At 42.3% G+C, this 26,073-nt stretch overlaps 1 protein-coding gene across 1 annotated transcript in view; it reads right to left on the reverse strand.

Annotated features, from left to right (window-relative positions):
• CLIC4 (chloride intracellular channel 4) overlaps positions 1–25,487 on the reverse strand; it is a 63,086-nt gene extending 37,599 nt beyond the window's left edge. Inside the window, exon 1 of the mRNA XM_047871564.1 lies at positions 25,238–25,487. Within this exon, the coding sequence (XP_047727520.1) occupies positions 25,238–25,309 (72 nt within the window). The 5' untranslated portion in view covers positions 25,310–25,487. The remainder of the gene's footprint in view (positions 1–25,237) is intronic.
• Positions 25,488–26,073: the final 586 nt, after the last annotated feature.

Genomic DNA, 26,073 nt, shown 5'->3' on the forward strand with positions numbered 1-26,073 from the left:
GTTCTTATTCCTGCAACTTGAAAGTTTGAAATTATTTCCAAATTAGTGGTTTTTAAGCTATTCATTTAGTTTCCACTTCTGTCCTAATAGTTTCTAACTATAACTCATTTTTAATGTACCATTTATATATTATCTCCAAGGGTAGATAAAAATCAATCTTTTTAAATTAAATTTTTTTGCTTTTTAATCATTCATCAACCGTACGAGGACCGACACTAAATCCTGGAGATCCGGTGCTGGATAAGAAAAGACTGTCCCTACATTTGTAATACCTATGGTCTACAAAGCTGAATCTGAATAATTTAAGAATGTTAGAACACACTAAAAAATGAAAATCAAAATAGGATACAGTGAAACTCAAAATACATTCCCCAACCTTATCACAACTGAAATAGCACTTCAACATTTTCTCAAAAGTGTCATAAACATCCCCCAATAAATCACGGTTCTGGGAGTTTCAGTTTTATGGGCTTTTGCCATGGCTGCTCCTCTGCGTTGGTGATTCAGCTTTTAACAGGAGACTTGATGTTCTTTTGCTTTAGTCTAAATCACTGAACTGAGAAAGCATTCAAAACTGCACAAAAACATGTCTTTTCACTTTATTCTCAAATACAAAAAAAGGAGGGAGCAGGTAGAAGAATAGACAAATTTATCATACTTTACCATCTAAAATAACCTTCTAAAATTTACAGTTATTACTAAAGTCATCGAGATTCAAAGTTACTTGAAGGCAGTTGGGGGAAATCACCGAAATACACAATTCAGCCCACTGTTTTAGCTACATGTCAGGGTTTAATGATAAATCTTCCTTTTTTAAGCTGCTTCTTCTACCCACAACGATGGAGAGTGAAACCTGTTGAAAGGCAGACAATTCGTTTTCCAGTAGTTTCTAAGGCTATTTATTTCCTTTAGTAAATCACCACATTACGATTCAATTATCCAATGTAGCTGATAGTTTAACTTAAGATAAAAAAAAAAGCCTGTAAACATGTACAATTGTCTTTAAAAATGAGGTCTTTGACACAGTTCTCACTTCTTCCTCAAGATGATTTACCAACCCGTGTCCCTGAGGACCCTACACCACGATTCCGTTATCCCCTCCCGTTCAGCCTGTACAATAAGGTCACGTGAATCAGACACTTTTGTGACTCAAATCACATCATCTTCCACAAAAATGCCCACTGCCACACCTGTCCTTCAGGTGAAGCTCAAGCCTCACCTTTAAGAAATCTTTCTAGATCACTCTAGCCCAAACCAGTTACCTGTCCTCTCACCTTCTACTCTGGCTTCTCAGACTCTGATGTCAACACAAATCATCAGAAGATCATGTCAAAATGCAGCTTTGGCTCCAGGAGATCTGGGGTAGGGCTCAAGATTCTCCATCTCTTACAAATTCCAAGGGCATAGCAAGCCTGTGCCACTTACTTAACAATGAATACTGAGTTGCCTTGTGATCTCTTAAAGTGTATTATCAGTTTCCTATTTGTAACTCAGAGGCTTTCATTGTTAGCAATCAATGGAAAGCCAATAAATAGTAAAGCATCTGTAGCAGATGAGGTCCTATGGTAAGATGAAAAAAATGTATGCCATCTCAGTGAAGCTACAGGCTAGCTCAGGAGATAACTGTGCAGGGATATGAATAGGAAAGAGGGGCACCTGGGTGGTTCATTTGGTTAAGTGTTGAACACTTCTTAAGTGTTGGACTTCAGCTCAGGTCATGATCTCGAAGTTTCTGAGTTCAAGCCCCACGTTGGGCTCCGTGCTCACAATTCAGAGCCTGGAGCCTGCTTCAAATTCTGTGTCTCACTCTCTCTGCCCCTCCCCTGCTCACCCTCTGTCTCTCTATCTCTCTCAAAAATAAAAGAAACATTAAACATTAAAGAAAGAAAGAAAGAATTCCCATTTTTGATCAGGTATCCATTCTGTCCTTCCCCCAAGGGACACAGGGGAGGATGACCCAATCCCCAATACTAGGGAGTAAATCCTGACTAATCCTAAGCCAGTCATGATAGCTCCATTCCTCTTGCCAGTGATTAGTGGCAGACCTGGTGACTAGCCCCAGGTCTGGTGGGCAAGAGTCTCATGAGAAAAGTTTCCTGCTCTTAAAACAAAGACACCAGAAGAGGAAACCTTGAATGTGAAACCTCTGGCTGCTGTGGCCAACTTGACGGTAGCCAGAGGCTGCAACCAACCCCAAAAAAGAGCAGAACTGAGAAATGCAGATTTGTGTGGCATAAACAGCTAATATACCAAGTGAAAAACTGTATACTGCAGTAAGTGCCAAGAGGACAGCAAAGTAGTAAGAGTAAGGGTAGAGAGCGCCGACTTTGGATGGTCCTAAGAGCTCTCTTAGAGCTAAAGAAAGACAAGGAGTCCGCCATGCAAAGCGCCAGCATGAGTACGACAGAAAGTGGTATTGGCAGGGGCCAGATCCTGAGTTTCTAGACCAAATTAAGGAGTCTGAATTTTACGTTTACAAAGGGAACAATTTATTCTCCCATGTAACAAATGCTGGCCCAGTGCCTCTCGCGCAGAAAGAAACCACTGCACACGATGGTTCATCAGCAAGGTCTCTGGAAGCAGCGTGTCTGGTTTGATATATGGGTCCTTCTGCTTAACCCGCTGTGTGATATTGGTACCTACTTAACCTCTCTGGGACTCAGCTTCCTTATATGTCAAATGGGGAATAACACTACCTCATAGTTAGGAGATTAAATGAGTTAATATGACAGTCTCTTAAAACACTGCCCAGCATCTGGTTAGTGCTCAGTAACAAAGTATGTGCTAAGTAGAGAACAATTTCCAGACTTCACTGAGCTTGGGGGAAATGCCAGAGAGCAGGGTAACGGGATACCACTGAAGGGTAGGGGCATACGAGGGCAACATCCAACTTCCTTTTTAAGACAATAAGTAACACTTGCTACCATATGGAGAGCAGGTTGGGGGCACGGAGCTGGTGGAGAACGTACACTGGGAGATTCAGAATGTAGCCTGGATTAGGGGCGCCTGGGTGGCTCAGTCGGTTAAGCGTCCAACTTCAGCTCAGGTCGTGATCTCATGGTCTGTGGGTTCGAGCCCCGCCTCGGGCTCGGTGCCGTCGGTTCGGAGCCTGGAGCCTGCTTCGGATTCTGTGTCTCCCTCTCTCTCTGCCCCTCCCCCACTCACGCTCTATCAAAAAAATGAATAAACGTTAAAAAAAAAAAAATTAGAACGTGGCCCGGATTCAAGGCAATGGAGCTGGAGAGAAACGCGTGGATTAAACTGAACCAAGAGGATACAACCCTAAAGACTTGTGGATGGATGACCTGCATGTGGGAAGTGAAGTCAAAAAAGAAATCAAAGAACTAGATTTCTGGTTTGAGGAACTGGGTAGAGGAAAGCCTCAAGATAGGGGTGGGGGTGTGCCTTTACTTTGCTGGAAGACAGAGCAATCCCTCAAGAGATGACCATACAACTACCACCACGGCTTGGAAATATTTCTCAAGTGTGAAAGGCTACAAACCAAAACTGACCCTGTTGACCTCAGGACACACTTGGGGGGGGGGGGTGGGTTATGACTTGATACACTTCTGCACTGCTTGGTTTCTCCTTTTTTTTTTTTTTTCTTTTTTGGATTTAAGAACATTCTAAAAGAAAATGTTCAAAACGTTTACCCATTTTCTTCCTGTCCCTTAACCACTGCCAACATACGAAACTGCTTAAAGATGACAGAACTTCTTTAGAATTCTTCATATTGCTTGAAAAAATGCTGAATGCAAAGTAATCGGGAATTAATGACAGTTGAGAAAGATTCTATTGAGGACATCTGTTCTGTTACATATTGGAAGCATATGCTGAAAATGAAAACAAAAGTTCTAATCTATACTCAAATCAAATCTGAAATGTCTCAGCTAGAATCGTTTGCTAAAACAAAGTGTCAGATATACAGTGACCAGACTTTACATCTAAGCACAACACAACTATAGCAAAAACAAGTTCTGCTGCAATGTTTCATTTACATTCACCCATCAAAAGCCTAAGATAGGAGGAACAAAGTCTTATTATCTCTTCAGAGAAAATTATATGCCACATGTAATTAAAAATACTAAATGCCAAGTCAGGAAAAAAAAAAAAAAAAGACGACCAAAAGTAGAACCCCTTTTCCCATCTGGATCAAACTGGATTCTACTCCCCACAGGAATCAAACACAACAAATGAAACGTCACAAAGTGGCCTACGAACAAGCTAACAGCTACTGTTTCATTTAGCAGCTTCTATCTCACTTGAGATGCACTATTATGAAAACGCTTTATATATAGTAATTCTCACAATAACCATATGAAGTTAGGTATTATTTTCCTCATATTTCAGATAAGGAAACAGACTTTGAGAAGCTTAAGTAACCCGTCTTAGGTCCTACAACTGAGGAGGAGCAGAACCGAGTTTGATGGCTGAGGTCCATGCTATTAACCATTCTCATAATTTCTTACACCAAGGTTAGAAAGAGACGCTGGACTCCTACCTGCTTAATCTCATGATTTTGGGGTACAACCACCACCTCACTCATATGCACATTACTACCAAGATAAATCCCCTGACTTACAATCAATACAATGTAATCGACAAATTTCATTTCAAATTTTCTAGGAGCCATTTTTTTTTTTAATTTTTTTTTTCAACGTTTATTTATTTTTGGGACAGAGAGAGACAGAGCCTGAACGGGGGAGGGGCAGAGAGAGAGGGAGACACAGAATCGGAAACAGGCTCCAGGCTCTGAGCCATCAGCCCAGAGCCTGACGCGGGGCTCGAACTCACGGACCGCGAGATCGAGACCTGGCTGAAGTCGGACGCTTAACCGACTGCGCCACCCCGGCGCCCCTAGGAGCCATATTTTAAAGAGTAAAAAAGAAACACGTGAAACTACTTTAAATAATATCTTACTTAACTCTATGTATCCAAAACATTATTTCAACACGTAAATGACACAAAAAAATATTACATTCTTTTCTTTGTACTCAATCTTTGAATTCTGGTATATATTTTATAGTACATCTCAATTCAAACGAAACACATTTCAAGCACTCAAAAGCCACATATGGCTAGTGGCTCTCACACTGGTCAGCAGACGTCTAGAGAAAAAGCCTCTGAATAACCAACACCAAGGTCACCAAGACCACATACTAAAGGTCATGTACCTGAACTCATCAAATCAACATTCAAGCTCTCAGAAATGATTTCTTCTTATTCCAAACAAATTTTAACAAGTTTGTCTACCTGACTTACCAAACTACAACAGATGACAACAGAAAAGTAAAGGAAATGGACTGCATGAACACAGCTGAGCGGGCAAAGGAAGAAACAGAAAACACACAACATAAATACACAAAGGCATGCACACATAAAAAGGAGACCTAGGTTCAAAAACCGTAACAGTTGATGACACTTAGCAAAAAGGCAAAAACAGTCTTCCCTACCTCAACAGTTCCCCAGGACATGGCAACATTATGGAATTCATCAGAATGCTGGCATTAAGTGGCAGTTAAATTCAGCATTTTAAGGGACACCTGGGTGGCTCAGTCGGTTAAGCATCCAACTTTGGCTCAGGTCACGATCTCACAGTTCATGAGTTTGAGCCCCAAACTGGGCTCTGTGCTGCCTGTGCAGAGCCTGCTTGGGATTCGTTCTCTCTCTCTCTCTCTCTCTCTCTCTCTCTCTCTCATTCACTCAAAACAAATAAACTTTAAAAAAAACAAATCAATTTGAAAACTCTCTGTACCATCTTTGCAATTTTCCTTTAAATCTAAAACTACCCTAAAATTATAAACTTACCTTGAAAAAAACAATTTGAGGGGCGCCTGGGTGGCTCAGTTGGTTAAGTATCCAACCTCGGCTCAAGTCATGATCTCACAGTTCATGAGTTCGATCCCAACATTGGGCTCTCTGCTCTCAGCACAGAGCCTGCTTCAGATCCTCTGTCCTCCCCCATCTCTCCCCTCCCCACTTCTCTTTCTCAAAAATAAATAAACATAAAAAAAATTTCTGAGGGGTGCCTGGCTGGCTCAGTCAGTAGAGCATGTGACTCTTGATCTTGGGGTTATGAGTTCAAGCCCCACATTGGGTACAGAGTTTACTTTAAAATCTTTTAAAAAAATAAAAAGAAGGGGTGCCTGGGTGGCTCAGTTGGCTAAGTGTCCAACTCTTGATTTTGGCTCAGGTCTTGATCTCACAGTTTGTGGGTTTGAGCCCCACATTAGGCTCTGCACTGAGAGCATGGAGCCTGCTTGGGATTCTCTCTCTCTCTCTCCAAATAAATAAATAAACCTTTTTAAAAAAAAAAAAAAAAAAAGGAAAAGAAAAAGAAAAAGAAAAAGAAAAAAAACAGTTTGAGGCTTCTGGTATGGTCAAATAGTTCCCACAAATCAACCCTCTACCCCGATAACAATGATAACTTCCACACAAAAGCAACCACTTGTTGGGGCGCCTGGGTGGCTCAGTCGGTTAAGCAGCCGACCTCGGTTCAGGTCATGATCTCACAGTTCGTGGGTTCGAGCCCCACATCGGGCTCTGTGCTGACCAGCTTGGAGCCTGGAGCTGCTTCGGATTCTGTGTCTCCTTCTCTCTCTGCCCCTCCCCCACTTGTGCTCTGTCTCTCTCTGTCTCTCAAAAAATAAATAAATGTTAAAAAAAAATTTTTTTAAATAAAAAAAAAAGCAACCACTTGTGGGCACTGGAGAGTAAACAAAAGCAGCAGACATCGGAGGGGAGCTGACACTTGGAAGAAAGGAAATACGCTGCACAATTTTCCCCAATTTTTATCTTTTAATCATGTGCCATGCAGGGCAGCTAAAGCTCCAAAAGGTTCTGCTGGCTTGAAGAACAGCATTCAAAGCACCACTGGAAAATAAGGCAGAACACCATAAAAAAGACAGCGGGAGAACCAGAGCCCTAAAATCTGCATAAAACTCTACCTAAATCTCTAGCTAATGCCCAGCACACACAGGCACAGTACAGAATCCAAGCAGAGCAGCTCACAGAACTGAACTGAAATTTGAGCTGCCACCCATCATGGGGGAAAGAGTTTTGCACTTTGAGTTCAGTTCATTCCTGCTTTAAAAAGAAGAAGCAAAATCCATACTCTTCAAAGGAACATAACCAAATCCAAAGCTTCTACAACTTGCCATTCACAATATACAGAATGCAATCCAAAATTATTCCCAGGAAGAAAACAGGAAAACACAACCCATTCTCAAGAGAAAAAGATAGTCACATAATCATGACACACCCTCTGTTGACCCAAATGGTACAATTTGCAGGCAAGGATTTTCAAGCGGTTATTATCACTATGCTCAAGAACTTAACAAAATATAGATGTTCATCATAAAGGAAGATAAAAAATTTCAGTAAAGACTGAAAAGAAAATGGAAATTCAAGAACTACAAAATATACTATCTGAACATTTTTTAAACCACTACATGGGCTTAACAATAGAACAGAGAAAAGAAAGAGAAAGGTTTATGAATGAGAAGACAGATCCAAGAAATTAATCAGAAGAATTTTTTTAAGGTGAAAATATCAACAGTCTCAAAGACCCATGGGAAAATATCAAAAGGCCTACATTTTTAATTAGAGTCTCAGAAGGAGAGAAAGAAAAACAATGGGGCATAAAAATTTTCAAGAAAAAAATGGCCAAACTTTTCCCAAATAAAGACAAATCTACAGATGCAATAAATTTCATGAACATCAAGATTAATATAAAGAAAGTGACAGCGAGGTTAATCACAATTAAAATGCTAAAAAGCAAAAAAATAAATAAAAAAATAAAATAGTTGGGGGAAAAAAAACACACTGCATACAAACAATGATTGGAATGACAGTGGAATTTTCATCAGAAATAACAGAGGCCAGAAAATATGGAACATTTTTTAAATGCTTAAATAAAAATAACAACAAAAATCACCCCAAAATCTTATATCCAACAAAAATATCTTTAAAGAATGGAAATAAAATCAAGGCATTTTCAGATAAAACTATGTAGAATTTGCACGTCTGACATTTAAATAAGTGAATGGAATATAGAAAACTAACTTGTGCTTATTAATATTGTCATGATTATCTCAACTCAGGTCTTGATCTCAGAGTTGTGGGTTCAAGCCCCTCGCTGGGCTCCATGCTGGGCGTGAAGCCTACTTAAAACAAACAAACAAACAAACAAACAAACAAAAAACAACAAAGATACATTCACTAACTTCCAGAGTCTTCCTCTATCAGCTGAAGACAAATATGTTGGGGTTGGGGGGAGCGGGGAAGGGAGGGGTGAAATTCTTACGCTAGCTAGTCAAAATCCAGCAGCCCACTTTCACTAAGGGCTTTAAAATACACACCCTGTAGTATCAACTACATTCAGAAAGAGTCCTGAGAGTAAAAGAAAACTTCCTCCCCCATCTGTGTATGGCAGCTACCTGATTTTAGTGGATGAGAGGTATTTCTCTTCATCAACAAGTTCCCAGACCTAGAAATTCCAGTAAGAGTTCAGAAGTAGGGTCAAAAATCCAATTTCTCCCTTTGTAAAAAATATGAATTCTCCATGAAGTTCTTTTTTAAGAGATTACACTTTAGATAAACAAAATAAAAATAAAGAATTCAGAGAATAAATAAGGTATGTGAGCGACTTTAACAACAGACTTACATGATACGGTTATGCACAGGATATTGGCTATAAAGATATACATCACAGTACTGCTTAACAGATAAATTTTGGACCTGTAAATGACTAAGAACAGTGGAATAATAATGATAACAATGAACAATGAAAAAGTGCATTCATAAAAGTGCTACAGAATTTTAACGTAAAATATTAGCAGTCAATAAACATATGAAAGAATGAATCATTCTCTGGTATTTTATTTGGTATTATCTGTGTTTAAAGTTTTCACTAAAATATCTTACAAAATAAAATTTTTAAAATTATATATACCCAGGGTGCGTGGGTGGCTCAGTCAGTTGAGAATCTGACTCCGGCTCAGGTCAGGATCCTGTGGTGTGTGAGTTTGAGCTCCACATCGGGCTCACTCTGCTGTCAGCATGGAGCCCATGGCGGATCCTATGTGCCCCTCTCTCTCTCTCTGACCCTCCCCTGCTCACGCTCTCTCTCTCAAAATAAATAAAACATTTTTTAAAAAATTACAAATAAAAAAATAAAATTATCATTCAACAATGTACCGTAGCTGCAAAAGTTAACATTTGGGATTCTTGTCTATCTTCCTGGCTAGCCTAAAATCAATATCAAATAACTGAATAGTACAAGATAGCATGTTTATTACTGAAATTTTTACTTGCTATTTCAACACACAGGTGCATTAACTATGATAAAGGCAAATTCTAACTTACAAGAGTTCTGTATCTGTCTTATTTTAGACATACAAACAAAACCTTCCCTTTATCTTTTAAGTAGCTGATTTTCAGGTAGTTCATTTGGAAAATAGAACATACTTCTGGTCAAAGAATTCACTCATGAAATATTCTTCATTTCTTGGACAAATTGCCCTCATTGTCACTGAGAATTTTTTATTTAAAGAGAATTTTTATTAGCTCCATTTGTATTTGTTTTCTGATAAACTGCATCTAATTATGAGAATTCAATTATCTGGATCAGACTTTGAAATCTCAGGTCTCAACTTTCTGTCTGGACCTAAATACCCAAGACTAAGGCTACTCTGGCATATAAAATACATCTGGACTAGACTGGACATCAGTTGTAAGAAACACGCCCACTTTACAGATGAGAACAACAATTTGAACCTGGTCTTCCAGTTATGTAATTTGAAGACTCTAGGCCTTTAAACCCATCTGTTATTAAGCTTAGATCAATGGCTATCTAGTGAGCCCTAATCATAAAACCCAAATTACAGGTCTCAAGCTCAATAATTGAATACTATTTTTATCTCTGGCATTTTACCATGAGGTAACACAGAACCCAACACCAAAAACAGATTTAAAATTCTCTTGCATTCATCTATCCCCAGACTACACATACCAATTTGCCCAAAAACTCTTATAGATATTTACTGAACTAGTGAGTTTTCCCCTATACAAAGATTGTGTTGGGTGGAAAATATGAAAGATGAAGTAAACAGTCCCTGATCCTTGACCTCCTAGAATTCACATTCTGGCCCGCAACAAAGATATGATGAGAAATGACTGAGATGAGGGTCAGAAACATACAAACACCAAATGTTCCAGACAGACAGGAGGAAGGATTAGCTCAGCTGAGGGAGGCACAAGGTCAGAGAAGGAGCTAAACCTTGGAGGGCATTTGGTTTCAGGAGCTAAAACCCTTGAAATTATATGTTAAGCTACACTTTTTACAGAGTTTGGTGTACTCCAAAATATTTATAATGAAATACACCATAAAGGTGCATGCATCGTTCTCTCCAGAAGCACAGCACATTCCTAAGTGCCTGAATGCGTCCGCATGCTTGCCAAGAGCTCTGAGGAGGAGCACAGAAGCTGCAAACAGTTATTGTCAGTAAGAATGTTTTGGGGGGCTTTTAAGAGTCTTTATTTGTGAACAACGTGTGCTCTGGCCAGAAACAGATTTATTCCTTCATTCTGCTCTACAATATCTACCACCAACCAATCAGAAGAGTCTTAATACCACTTGACCACACAGGGATCTGATTTCATGGTTAAAAACCGAATAAACCCAAGAAAATACTATGTAAGACAGACGCTTCTTACAAAAAGATGAAAGAGTCTAGCCTCACAGTAAAAATACATGTGAAAAAGACTTAAGGTTAAAATCACCGAAGAGAAGAGAAGAGAAGAGAAGAGAAGAGAAGAGAAGAGAAGAGAATTGGGAATAGGAAAATGACAACAGGGTCAAGAAACTAAAGAAACGAACATATTTACAACCTCCCTCAAAAAAGACATAAGCAACTATTCTTTCTACAGAAAGCAGAATGTGTGTGTGTGTGTGTGTGTGTGTGTGTGTGTGTGTGTGTGTGTGTGTTTTAAAGAAAGATTCCTTATAAATGGTCTGGTTTTTCTTTAAGGGACAAAAGAAGACAGACCACAGGATTAATCAGTTTCATAGCCTTTTAAGTGAGCCAAAAAAAAAAAAAAAAAAAAAAAGCGAAACCAAATGAAACAAACAAAAAACCCCAAATCCAAAAGCACTGGCTGATCTCATTAGCTTTGCTTAAGAAACTTTATAGATGTGACTTCACTCCTGGATTACACTTCTATATTTAGTTTATACCTAATATGGATAAAGTCCCGAACTAACAGTCATTTCCTCTCTCCACAAAAAGAAACTTCCTTGCTTTTTTTTCTATTAACAATGCAAAGATTACTGTAGGCTCCTCTAACGGGAGAGGAGGTTAAAAAAAAAAAAGAAGAACACAAAGAAAAATATTAACAACTTGGTATGTTACTTCTGTTAAACTCAGACTGCTTGGACACATCTAAATTGTAAAGCAATCCTAAAATCAAATATGTGATGTTCCAGTCAAGTTCCTTAACAAGTTTATGAATAAACCCTTTACAGAACTTTACAATACTAATTAACCAGGCCCCCAAAATGCACAGAGGTGAGGTAATGGAAATTTTAGTTTCCTTTCAAATTTAACCAAGAGAACTGAAAGAAACCAAACTCATTTAACGAACCATCTAGACTTGCTGGTTGTCAGTATGTTTTAGAAATACCCTTAAACATTCTCAGAATGTTTTCTTTTATTTTTTTATTTTTCAGGGTGACTGAATACAGCAAAGAGTGAAAACAAAACTACGTTAGGTAAACATTCAAGTTTCAAATAAAGAAAAAATATAAACACAAAAGCTCTTAGTGGTTAAGAGTCAGGCTCTGGATAACAAAGACCTCCGAACAAATATTTACTAGCCCTGCAGCCACACACAAGCAATGGCCTCTCTAAGCTTCGTGTGTAAAATAGTATTGATAGTACCTATTTCAGAGTTTATAGGAGGATTAAATTCGCTAACATGTAAAGGGCGTGGCACACCGTGCCTGGACCAGAGTAAATATACACTGCTCTCCAATATCTTATGCCTCTTATTCTGACTTTAACAGAAAAACAAAAACTTACTGCTCATTTTCATGTATCAGTGTACTCTTATACAGGAATAAATTAAGTGGTTTCAAGGAGCTTAAAACCCTATCATAAAATGAAGGGTTTTAAAATCAGTTTACGATCCTTACATCACCTATTAATTACAGCCATGCTAAAGTTTTATCATCATCCCATTGTGGTCTAAAGTGGAATTAAAAAACAACAACAATAACAATCTTAGGGTCTAGAAATAAACTAGGAATTAGGAGACTTCAACTCTCTCTACTCTTACCCCCTTAAAAATTACTAAGCATAAAACCTGTCAATCTACACTAGCTCAATTTCTTCTGCTACAAATTAAATAGAACCTAATCTCTCCTAAACATGTCTGTATCTCCCATAAAGAAAGCATTAGATAATGGGGCACCTGGGTGGCTCAGTCAGTTAAGCGTCTGACTTTGGCTCAGGTCATGATCTCGTGGTTCGTGGGATGGAGCCCCATGTCAGGCTCTGTGCTGACAGTGCAGAGCCTACTCGAGATTCTTCACTCTCCCTCCGCTTCCCTCCCTCACGCTTGCTCTTTCTCTCTTCCTCTCTCTCTCAAAAATAAGTAAACATTAAAAAAAAAAAAGAAAGAAAGCATTAGATAAATGTCAGTTAATGCATGACCAGTTCAACTTTGTAAGTGAAAATGTAGTAGCACAAGGCACTATGATACCAAATCCATAATTCACAGAACCACTAGACAGATTCAATAAGCCACAGATTATTCCTCCACTTCTTTTATGCTCTCACAAAAAATGGAAGGAAGGAAGGAAGGGAGGAAGGGAGGGAGGGAGGGAGGGAGGGAGGGAGGAAGGAAGACACTCCTACTAATAATAACCTCTTACAACTTTAGCTACTAGTCCAGAAACAGCTGCTGAGGCAGAGTCTAAGATGGCCGAGTCCAATCTGAATGTCCTTTAGTTATCTAGAAAGTGTCAACAGGATCATGGTTCACTTAATTCAGGAATAAATTTGAGACTAATCTTGAATTTTTTTTCTAATTATATCTGCTCTTCTGATAAAGAATGGAAAGTTCTCCACCTATTTATTTGTAGTAGCAGCCTGGCAGATGCTTCTCTTAGCAACATCCTGGAGATTGAAACCACATGTGTTGAACAAATAAACCACCCATGAGCCAGGAGAGTCTTAACTCAGCATGCCAAAGGCCCATGTAATAATAATAAGCAAATAATGCTTAGTATATGCCAGACCTTAAGTGTTTTCCTTGTATTAATTCTTGTAATCTTTACAAAAGCCCAAGAAGTAGATGCCATTACCCTAGTAGAGACACTAAGGCAGCTAGCGAAAGGCAGAGCCAATATCGACACAGTCCACATGAGTTCCAGAGACGATGCTCTTAACCACTATGCGACGACAACATAAAGATCCAGTCTTCCAAACGACAACTCATTTGCCTACTTGCAATATTTATTCTAACCATCTTCAACTCTGAAATAGACTATTTAGTGCCACATAGAAAATACAAATGATACTTCAAGTCGATAATCATCCCCTGGCTCTGACTCTGGGCTCTCAAATCTCAAATATTACCAAGGATAGAAAGAACATTTACAAGCAACACCAAAGGCAGCACTATAATCTAGCACAGGGGTTCCTGCTCAGTCATCGAGACAGTGATGGCGACTCTTCAGCCCTCTGGCTGTCAAGCCACATATTCAGGGCCAGGACGCAGTCACGGACTCTCCCCTCGCTCTTTTTTATTGCACGAGGGGAAAAAAGTAAATCTGTTCACTTCCACCTAAAATAAGAGTCATTCTGAGGCACTAAATCAAAACAGCCATAATGCACTGAGCCCAGTGATCTGCATCACAGTCTATTTCTCTGGCTTCTTGTTTGAAAATTTCTGTGAATTTCATAAGCATTTGCTTTTCCCCAATCACCTATTTTATATCTTCTTTTCCCACCAGCCTCCTCTGGAATCAACCCTGAGCACGGGGGTTGGGGGGGGGGGGGGGGGAGCTTCTGTATACTCCTTCAGCAAACATTTTTTATGGAGTCAACACAAGTAATGCAGTTAGCCCAGTGCCTGGCACATAGAAAGCACCCATACATGTTTACATTATTTCAACTAAATATGAAATAATCTTCTACATATTTATTCTACCTCATGCATTTGGGAAATGCAACCCAAAAATAAGTCAGTGGTAATAAGCACATCTATTCTAAATATACACAAAACAGACCTTCCTCACTGAAAAAGGCCTCCCAGTCGGTGAATCGGGAGACTCTCAAGGGAACTATTTTCCCCTCCAATATGATGATGTAGTGTTCTTTCCAACATTATAGCCCTTTCAGCTCATAAGTTTTAGAAATGCCTCCCCTTAAAATGTCTCCTCTTCTGACTACCAACCTGTTCCTTCCGCATAGCCAGGTCTCGCGTTAGAGCTGGCATTACACGTGGGCTCTGCTGGTACTTTTCTTTTCTCTCTTCTACCCACTCTGCTATGGCTTTCCCACCAGGACTCCACCAAGGCTGCTGCTGTGTTGCCAACGACTTCCAGGCAATAAATCAAACAGACATTCATCTTACTTGACACAAATGGTCACTCCCTCCTTCTTAAAAGCCTCTCCTGGCTTCTTTGGTACCCCACTCTTGTAGCTTTCCTCTCCCCACGCTGCCTTATTGCAACTCCTCCCTGTTCTCCTTTTTCAGCTTCTCTATTACACAACCCCTAAGTGTTGAAGAGTTTCTTAGAACTTGGTCCTGGGCATTTTTCCCTACTGCTCCTCATTCACCCAGTGAATGGTCTCACACTTTAAATACTATATAAGCAGCTATATGTAACAAGTCCCAACTTTCTCTACCCTGCCTAGACCTTTTTTTTTTTTTTAAGTTTGAGAGAGAGGGCACGCATGAGTAGGGGAGGGGCAGAGAGAGGGAGAAAGAGAATCTCAAGCAGGCTCTGCATTGTCAGCACAGAACCCAACACAGGGCTCGAACCCATGAACTGTGAGATCATGACCTGAGCCAAAATCAAGAGTAGGATGCCTAACCAACTGAACCACCCAGGCACTACAACCCCCAGACCTCTTTCTGGTTGTGGTTGTTTGCTTTAACATTTTATTTATTTTTAAGAGGGAGGGAGAGAGAGAGAGAGAGAGAGAGAGCGCACGAGCGAGCGGAGGAGGGGCAGACAGAGGGAGACACAGAGTCCAAAGCAGGCTCCAGGCTCTGAGCTGTCAGCACAGAGCCTGACACGGGGCTCGAACCCACGAACCAAGAGATCATGATCTGAGCCAAAGTCACATGCTCAACCAACTGAGCCGCCCAGGCGCCCCTAGACCTCTTTCAGAACATGAGATCTGTATATCCAACTTTCTACTAGACATATCCACTTGACATCTCTGTCATCCCAGACTCCAGAAGGCAAAACATGAACACTGTCTGCTCCTCCTCCTCCAATAAAAAGCACCGCTCTCAACCAGTGAATCTGATTAGAAACTCACATGCAACTCCTTTGCTAGCTTCCTATTGACTCCACCTCCAAAATGTAACTCAAATCCACTCTCTTCTCCCCATCACCACCCTAATCCAAGCCATCATCATCTGTCTCGACTACAATGACCTCCAAATAGGTTGCCTTGTTCCTACTCTCGCCTCTCCGCATTTCATTTTCCAGAGTGGGGAGACTACGTGTATCAAAATGCACATCAAACCGTGGCACTCCGTTGCTTAAAATGTTTTGAGAACTGCTCTTTTTACCAAGGATAAAAGTCACATGACCTACAAAGACCTCCATGATGTAGCCCATCTCCATCTCACTCTGCACCTCAATTCTGTTCCCTCTATTCCAGTCACACTCTCAATTTGTTGAGTATTTCCAGCCTTTACATGCATCGATTCTTCCAGCCTGGAATCCTATTCCCCTCATTCTTCTCTTAATTACTATTCGTCCTACATGTCATTTCTCAGAGAAGGCCCCACTCGGCTTCCATCTAAATTAGATTTCCTGGCATTTCTTCTCAAGAAATGCCCTATTCTTGTCTTTAATGTAATTATATGCTGTCTGTGTTTGTGTATTTCTTTAACATAAGCTTCTCCCACTAGACAAAAGATTACAGGAGGTCTTAAAATTTATCATGTCAAAAAACACACTCCTGATCTTCGCCCGGTCAGAACTAGCTCTCCGCAGCCTTCCCCGTCTCAATCAGTGGCAACTTCGTCATTCTGTAATTTCTTCAGAACAAAAATCTCCTAATCAGACTACTTCTCACCTTAGCCCAAGCCACCAATCTCCTGCCTGAATTACTAAATAGCTAATTGGACTCTCTGCTTCTGACCATGCCTCCTTCTAGGCTATTCTCCACAAGGCTAGCCAAAGTCCTGTTAAATCAAAAACAGCACCCCCTATATTCTGTACTCCGTACCCTACTCGAGTTTTCTTTCCAGCACTTATCACTAGTGGACATAATTTATGGTCTGCCTCCCCCAACTGAATATGAAAGCCATGAAATTCCTTGATGTAGCCAAGGCCCCCCAACAACGACCTCACTATCTGTTACGTTGACTGAATGAAAAAGTGACTGAATGAAAAAGTAACAATTTATTCCTCTGGGCAGGCAGAAATTGGAGGTGGGGTAGGGGCTGGAGAAGTCAAAGATATTTCAAATGAAAGAAACACCAGCAAAAGTCTTGCGTGGAGACACAGAAGTACAGGGCATATTCAGGATGAGTCTAGCTAGAATTTGGGGTAAATTTACAGCTGCTGTGGGAGATAAGACTGGAAACCCAGTGGGGTCATGATGTGAAAGGCTCTGCCTGCCAGACCAAGGAGCTGTATCTAATTCAATAAACAACTAGAGAAAGTGGCTCCATTTAACGTTTGAGGCAAGAAGTATCAGTTTCATTTTAGATAGATTAAAAATTACAGAATATTAACACATACCTAAGTTACTGAGGGAAAAGATTCAAGTTTCTTTAAACAGCTAATAATATACCATACTTAGTAGGTTCCAGAGTACTAAGTACCTTTCATCTGTCAGCACACAACATAAACATGTCACTCGTGTCTAAGTCAGTTAGTTACCAAATAAATCATTTCTTAAGGTCTTAATTCAACTGCACTTTAAAAAGCACAAGCCAAAAAGTCGCTATACTGTATATGAAAATGCCATCATCAACCAGGGCTCATTTACTCACCGTCTAACTCTGCATCAGGGGATACTGGGAGCTCCTTAAAGAGCAGAAACCTGCTCTCACGCCTTTATGTCTCCAGCACTGACTACAGAGAATGTATTCAATTAACGTTTGCTTTTACTAATATCTCTATATTGTGCTGGACCATTTCCAGGCAAAGATTCTATCTTATATCCTCTAGCTGTACAATTGGTACCCACTACAAGATTAAAGAGGAAAATTAATACTAAAATATAATTTGGATTTTCAGAACAGATTTCTCCTAAAGAGCACAAAGGGGCAGGCTACCGTCAAGCCATTTAATCAGTATCTTTTCTATGAGCAATTCTAGGTATTGGCAAATTTCACAACAAAAAGGGCTTGCTTACTTGCAGCAGAAATCAGAGTAAATGCTCTTTTAGGGTCATTAGAAAGATAAATCCAGATACAATCTGAGTCTCTTTGGAAAAAAAAACTAAATAAAGTATATTTCCTTTAAATCAACTCACAACTCAATACATGTGACATACTATTTTTCACTCATCCAAGTATTCTGCTGGCATGAAGAACATTAAAATGCTCTCATCAATAATTCTTGCAAGTTTATGGAAAAGACTATGATATATAACAAAATAGAAAGCAGCCATTTCCAGAAGGAAGGGTTTTATTTGGTAACTTTTTTAGTGATTTTATTTATTTAGTAATTTTATTTTATGTGTGCTTTCCTGTGTTTTCTAGGTTGTCTACAGTAAACACATATGGTTTGTATAACTGGGGAAAAAACACATTTTTTTTTTTTTAATTTGAGAGAGTGCGGCAAGCAGGAGAGGGACAGAGGGAGAGAGAGAATCTTAAGCGTGAGATCGACATGGGGCTCGATCTCATGATCCAGGGATCATGACCTGAACCAAAATCAAGAGTTGGGTGCTCAAATGGACTGAGCCACCTAGATGCCCCCCAAAAAAACATTTTTCAAAGAGCACATTACGTAAAAAATGAATATACTAGGAAGCAGAAAGGAAATGGCATTACTTTCCAAATTTCGGGTCAATATTTAAACTGAAGCAGACAAAAGTTAGATACTACTTATGCTAAGTGATTAAAAAAACAGGATTTGCAACCAAGGGTACTGCCGAAAACTACAAAATGTAAATAAAGCTTGTGTTACTGATGGCTAGCCACAGTTTTTACACGACTTAGTGAAGGATCAACAGCCCTAAACACTTTCAAGCCAAAATTCTGGATCCCCGTGTTAACTAAAACATGCTGTGCATTAGAACCGCACACTCTTCCTAAGCATGTGTCTTTGAACACTTTTCAATTCTGTCTTGGGCACCTGTATGTCTGAGGCTAAAATTTCATTTCTAAAGTCCGAACACCTTCCTTTTCTCTGTCAGTCCACTGTCACGGACACCCCACCACGCTGCCAGCTTCCTTGGGAGCGCGACAGCCTCCTTCAGTTCGTGTTCAGTTTGGTTTTTTTTTTCAACGTTTATTTATTTTTGGGACAGAGAGAGACAGAGCATGAACGGGGAGGGGCAGAGAGAGAGGGAGACACAGAATCGGAAGCAGGCTCCAGGCTCTGAGCCATTAGCCCAGAGCCCGACGCGGGGCTCAAACTCATGGACCGCGAGATCGTGACCTGGCTGAAGTCGGACGCTTAACCGACTGCGCCACCCAGGCGCCCCTCGTGTTCAGTTTTTAAAGAGCTTTCCCTCTTGTCACCTACCACCAGGTCTCCGCCCCCAAAATAAAGGAACCGGTTCTTAGCAGAGGAAAACAGTGGCAGAACTCACATACCCTTAAAAGTTCTTAATTACTTCAGCTTTCACCTAATTACTTGCTGTTCTATTCTCCAACGTTTGCTCAGATTCTCTTTCTTCTCTCACTCATACAAATAAATAGCTATGTGGCATGGTGCAAATTATTGCAGATGACTGACATGTTTATAACTCTATCATGAGAGCTAAATCCTTTTCGTAAGGATGAGTTATTGCACATGTAAAGCTGGAATGATTTGATCACAAAAAAGAGAAGCGGGGGGAGAAATCTGCTATACCCCTTACTTAGGGCCACAATGTATTTCAACTTCAAGAAAAGCAAAAACAAACAAAAAATCCAGGAGACAAAATATATGCATGATGAACTCAGTTCGGTATCTGGCTGTGGTTCTAATATTGCTACTTCTTCAAAACATTAACCATTAAAGTTTAAAATACTCCTAGTCCACCTCTGGCACAACTTTCAAATACTGTCTTGCTTATCTATGTTAAGTTGTTATTTTCATAAATTTAAACGAATACAGTCTCCTGGTTTTAAATAAAGGTGGGGGGGGGGGACCACAAACCAAACAAGGCTAATTGATATTCCTTATACCAATACTCAGTACTGAGCACTGAGGGATAAAAGCCAAGTCTCAATAGACAAGAGGATTAAAAGTTCCAAGAGAATTCACAAACCGATGCCCTGAATTAAATTTAGATTCCTGTTAATTCATACTTGGATGGTTTGTAATCATGACCTTGGTGTTATTTTCCTTGAGAAACTCCCTTTCCATTCTCTACCAGAGCCTCTGAAATGAGCAAACTCATCTTAACTTACCCCTAACTTGATCAAAATCTTAATTAAGGCTTTAATCACACTTCCCATCCTGCCTCGCACATTTCCCTTTTATGGACTCACTAATTCCCTATCCAGGAGACACCTGACATGAGGATCCACAACACTAATGAAACAGGAAGTGGGAAAGTCTTGCTCACCATCCTTTTACTGGCTTCCAGGCATCTCTGTAAGCATCCTTTCAAACCAACCAACTTTCAGTGACAGCCAGGTCCTCCCCACTGCCTCCTTCCCATCATGATTCATACTACGTACAGCTTCTCACGTGTCCAGTCCCCTGCCTCAGCAGTCTCCTGTCTCTTCCCCATTTGGGGCCCCATTCTCTCAGAATTTTACAGTTAACCAGAATCGTGACCTTGGCCTTTGCCGAGAGCAGCACTGTTCAGTCTTCAGGAACAGGTCACACGACATGTAAAAAGAATACAGTTCTCATTCATTTCTCTCTCCTGAATTTTCCCCTCTGGAAACCTCAAAGGAATGGCAAACCAGTTAGATCCAAGGTGACACCGTCTTAATGTTGAATTTGTTTTTGTTCAATTATCAGAACAAAGTTCTCCGCATCACTTCTTACAGAAAACATACTTGATGTGCGTTTAAAAAGGAGGTTGAGGGGCGCCTGGGTGGCGCAGTCGGTTAAGCGTCCGACTTCAGCCAGGTCACGATCTCGCGGTCCGTGAGTTCGAGCCCCGCGTCGGGCTCTGGGCTGATGGCTCTGAGCCTGGAGCCTGTTTCCGATTCTGTGTCTCCCTCTCTCTCTGCCCCTCCCCCGTTCATGCTCTGTCTCTCTCTGTCCCAAAAATAAATAAACGTTGAAAAAAAAAAAATTTAAAAAGGAGGTTGAAGACCGCCTTTGATACAAAATATAAAGAACTCACTCTATACTGGCAAAACAGTTGACAGTTTGCCCGTCTGTATACTCAACTACACCCTCCCAAATGCCACTGAGAAGTTGGTGAATAGACAGCAATCCAAAAAATAGGGAAGTGTTGGAAAAATAAACAAGGCTGGAGAAATTTTATGAGCAAAAACCTAAATTAGGTTTCAATAGTCTATCCTTGGGGTGGGTGCCTGGGTGGCTCAGCTCAGTCGATTAAGTGTCTCCTAATTTTGGCTCAGGTCATGATCTCATGGCTCATGAGATCAACCGCGCTGACAGTGCGGAGCCTGCTTGGGATTCTCTCTCTCCCTCTGTGTCTGCCCCTCTCCCACTCGTGCTCTCTCAAAATAAATAAATAAACATTATTAGGAAGGCGGCTCAGACTACCCTAATTAATACACAGAGATTAGCAGTTAATCCCCTCAGCAACCCTATAAAATTGTTGTTATTATTACCCTAATATTAGAGGTCAGGAAACTGAGGCACTGAGAACTTAAGAAACTTGCCTGATACATTACGAGAAGCCAGATTCAAGCCAAGCAGTCTGGCTCCAGGGTCCACACACACTGGAGACCCTGCCAAATAGCTCAAAAGAAACAGTTATTCCTGTGTGTTATGCCACCCTGCACCAGATTAATTTTTTACAACCACCACCCCAATCCCAGCAGTTTAGCGACCATTGCCAACAGTGACTGTCCCAGTTCAAAATCGTACACCAAGTTTAAATTCCAGCCCACAAAACTAAACTCTACAAAGGGACTCCTTCTACGCTGAGATCAGAACTACCATCGCAGCAAACCAAAGCCACCAGTGCGGACTGGGGAGACAGCAGGGCCAACAGGAGTTGGGCTTATACAAGCCAAAGAAAAAGAACAAAAACCCAGTCTCTTCAATTTCTCTCTTTGCGTGATTCAATAATTAAGATTTTTACTTAATACAGAAATCTTGGTTCCCAAATTCTGAACATGGCCAAGAAGAAATACTGGTGGAAAACACGGAAGACACAAGAAAAGACTAGAAGTACTACCAACTGGAGGGGGAAGAAAAGTGAATAAAACCACATAGGGTTTTGGAGGCAAAGGACCAAGGTTTGAGACTCAGACTATGAGTATCTAAGTAAGTAGTTCCCAATTCCAAAGCACATCAACACGTATACAAACAGCAAAGTGCTAAGAAAAAAAGGAAACAATCTCATTTCAAACATTCAAACCGTCTTATGTTCCAGGCACGTAGAAAAATAAAGAGACAGACCTTATCTTAAAAAGAAACTTAAGCTCTATCTAGTACGGGAGATCTGCATATAAATACACACATACAAAATGACACCCAACTAGCATTTATTTTCTGCATATCAGATACTGTTCTAAGTTTATTACGTGCTCCATATATCAACTGATTTATTCCTATGAGCTTGGTCTATTAATATCCTAACTGCACAGATGAGGCACAGAGAGTTTTAAGTAATGTGTCCTGAGACACACAATTAGTAAGTGAACAAATTGGATTAGAAATTTTCATTATATTCAAATTATAAGGGACCTTATGCCTTTGCTAAAGGGTCTGAACTTCTTCCTGTTGATTAGTGGTTCCCAACTGGTGTTGGTACATCAAAATATACATGCACCAGGCCCCTCTTGGTGGGGGAAGAAGGCCCTCCCACAGTTGGGAGGATGTCCTATCCTCTGCGTGTTGGGGTCAACAAACCCAAATGGAGAACTGCTTTTATACAGGTGATGAGGAGCCTCTAGGCTCAGGGGCAGACAACTCCAAAAACAGAAAGAAAATGTAGCTGTGAGTCCAGTCACACTAGCTGGGAAGGTCCTGGCCTATTTCTCTTAAATTTAAATCTACCTAAACGGGTAAGCTCAATATCCTTTTCACTCATGTGTCTGAAGTGTAGATAACAGTTTTTGGCTACACACTCGGATACCTCCTGGCAGAATAATTAACGCTGTTTCACATACCATGCTGAACAACCCTGGCCTCTGCCCCCTCACTGCTTTCAAAATAACTATACCTACAAGGGTATCTTCCCCCATTTGCATTTCCCATATATAGGTTTCAAGAAGAAATCAAGAGAACCGTTTCCCAAAAAAGAAGAAAAAGAAGACTCTTTACCACCATTTACCCGGCCCTTTTTTTCCCCTTTGATTTTTTTTTTTTTTTTTAACATTTATTTATTTTTGAGACAGAGAGAGACAGAGCATGAACGGGGGGAGGGCCAGAGAGAGAGGGAGACACTGAATCTGAAGCAGGCTCCAGGCTCTGAGCTGTCAGCACAGAGCCTGATGCGGGGCTCGAACTCACGGACCGTGAGATCACGACCTGAGCTGAAGTCGGACGCTCAACCGACTGAGCCACCCAGGCGCCCCTTTTTTTCCCCTTTGAAACTATCCTGGTTGATATCAGTACACCGCTTTACCTACGCGGAATCACAGGGCAGCAGAAAACAGCTCACCTCTTGCTTCACAAATGAAGGAAGTAAACAACTTCCAGTTGGGAAAACAACTGCCCAGTGAGCGCAGAACTATGACTTGAACCCTGGGTCTCTGCCACCAAGTCCTGGGAGACAGGCTGACAATGAGTGGTAAGCGGGACTCTTGTAGGTGGATCACAACCTTTTTTATTTTAATAGTTATGCATAGAAGAAATATAATCACCACACCTCACCCACCGTTTCAGATGTTACTGCAAGTTTTATTTAGTGAACAAGAATACACGTCCAACACAAACACGGACAACCGGGAAGCAGTAAGGAAGTAACTCCAGCTCCAGAAACAAAGTGACATGCCCCTCTCCTAACTGAAGGGTTAAATTAATAGCAGGCAGAGCACGAAGCCTTGATCTCTTCCACTCTAATTCATACACTTCATTTCTTTTTCTTGTCTTGTTGTATTGGCTAGGACCTACAGTATAACGCTACAAAGAAACCATCACTGATAGTATCCTTATCTGATTCTAAATTTAATGCTACTTCTAAAGTGTCAAGGTTAAGTATCATGGGGTTTTTTAGAATTTAACAGATACACTGTTTTTGGAGTCGAGGGGAATTCCTTCCTATTCCTAGCTCAGGAAAACTTTTTGAACACTGATCTGCGACCCACCCTTCACCCTTCTCCCTTCTCCCCACTCCATGCTGCCTTCCACCCTCTTACTTTGTCTTATGTCAGGTTCCTTCCTACATCCTCGGTGCTTCAAAGTTCTAGATCTGCCCCCCAAACGAACAGAATATTTGAGGATATTCTGGGGGTTCTATACCGGTCTGCTGTTTCAGTTCCCCAAACCAAAATGCTTCTAAACCCTGTCACTGAAAGAAAATCCTAAAACAAACACTGTTCGGATCATTTTCCCCTCCCATCTCTCAAACACACCCTTCGAAGTGTCCCCTTCTTTAAAATAAAAAACTCGAGGGAACAAAAAAAGGAACAAGATTCTTCTAGATTCCTATTAACTTTCCAATTCACAGCCTGGCTCTGAAGAAGTCTGCTTAAGTAAGTGACTAAGAGAATCTCAAGGATTTTGAAGTTTTGAGGGAGGCAGCTGGAGCCAGATGTTCCTCACTTCTACTCTCCCTCCTTTGCTAAAATGAAAAATAGTAAAAGAAAAGACGAAAGAGACAGGGGTAGTATTTGTAAGCAAGTAAGGTGGTGGTAGGATATAAACACCGAAAAGACCAGAGGGGAACACCAACCCTTTAAAGCCCAAGCAAGTTATAAACTCTCTCCCTCATCAGTTTTTCTTTCAAAACAAAAGGGCACAATCTTTCCCGAGGCAGCAGCACCGAGCGGAGCAGCCAAAATGTTGCATCATACAAACCACTCCGAGTTTGAGCAACAAGAAACCCAGATGGTGGTAAAACACCTAAGACAGGAAAACCCAAGTTGGGAATCTCGGTCTTTCCCGGAAGCCCAGGAATGTCTGCTTTTTTTTTTTTTTTTTTTTTTTTTTAAGACCGCATCGAAAATTAAAGTTACAGTTTCAAGCCAGCGGGAAGCGAAATGCTCTTTGAGAAAGCGTTCCAAGAAGTTGGGTCCATCATCTCCCGACTGGGAGGCTGCGGCCCCGGCCCGGGTTGGGGGGACCTGGAAGCGAGGGTGGGGTGGGGTCGGGCCGGCGCCAGGGCGGGAGCGGGGCTGGGGGCCGACGGGGCCCACCCCCGCCCGGGGCCCGGAGCGCAGCCGCTCTTCCCACCCGGACGCGGGACGACGGTCTGGCGTCGGCCGGAGCCCGCGCAGCTGGAGGCGGTGACCGCCGCCCCGCGTGCGGGCTGCCGGGGGTCCCGGTCCCGCCCCGGCTCCCCCGACCGGCCTGGGCGGCGGGAAGGCGCGGGTGGGCCCGAGACAATGGGCTGGGGGCGCGGGAGCAGCCTCTGTGGGCCCGGGAGGCGGGCGCCGCGCGGGGGCGCAGCAGGGGCTCCGCGGCCGGGGAGCGCCCGGTGCGCAGGGACGCCGCCCCCCGCGGTCGGGCGGACGGGCGCCGGGGGTCGGCGCGGCGGGACGGCGGGCGAGCGCTCACCTTGACGAAGAGCTCGATGACGGGCTCTTTGTCCTCCTCCTTCAGCCCGTTCAGCGGCATCGACAACGCCATGGCCGGCTCGACTGCGCTCAGCGGACGGCGGCGGCGGCTGCTCCTGCTCCCGGGTGACTCCGACTGAGGGTTCCCGCCGCGCTGCGCTGCGCCTCCCTGGACAGCCCCGGCGTCGAGCTCGCCTCAGCCGCTGATGCCCAGCACCGCCCCACGCCCCGCGAGCGACTCGGAGGCGGCCCCAGCCCGAGCCGCTTCAAGCCGCGGGGCGGGGCCGGGGGCGGGGCCAAGGCCCGGCGCCTCCGGACTCGGGAGGAAAAGAGCGGCTGGAGCTGGGGGGCGTGGCCTGCGGCTGGGGCGGTAAGGCCGCTCAGGCTCGGCGGGTAGGTGGGCGGGACCCCGAGCCCCGCCTCCCGAGGGGGCGGGAGGGAAATTCCCCCGGGGGTCGGAGCCTGACACCGCCTCCCGCCGCAGCGCGGGCGCGTCCTCGCAGCTGCCGCTGGCGCTCGGCCAGGTGACCTCATGCCTTGGGCTGGCCTGGGGAGGCGAGGAGGCGCCTCCCGCTCTGTCCCGCGCTGCAGCCCACTCGACTCACAGCCCTTTCCCCCTTCCCCGCAGCGGCCACCTCCCCAAGTCCTTCTGTTAGGCGGAGCTGCCTTCCGGAGGGACAACTTTTCGGAAAGTTTTCATCCCCTTAGAAACACCTTTTTTTTTTTTTCCTCCTCCGACTTCTTCCTTTTTCCTTTGACTCTCCTGTCACTTCTGTCTCGGGAGCCAGCATATTGACAAATATTTATGAGGCCCTCGTGTGTTCCAGGCCCCCGGTG

Source organism: Prionailurus viverrinus, chromosome C1 (assembly GCF_022837055.1).
Source record: "Prionailurus viverrinus isolate Anna chromosome C1, UM_Priviv_1.0, whole genome shotgun sequence".
In the NCBI taxonomy this organism is placed as follows: Eukaryota; Metazoa; Chordata; class Mammalia; order Carnivora; family Felidae; genus Prionailurus; species Prionailurus viverrinus.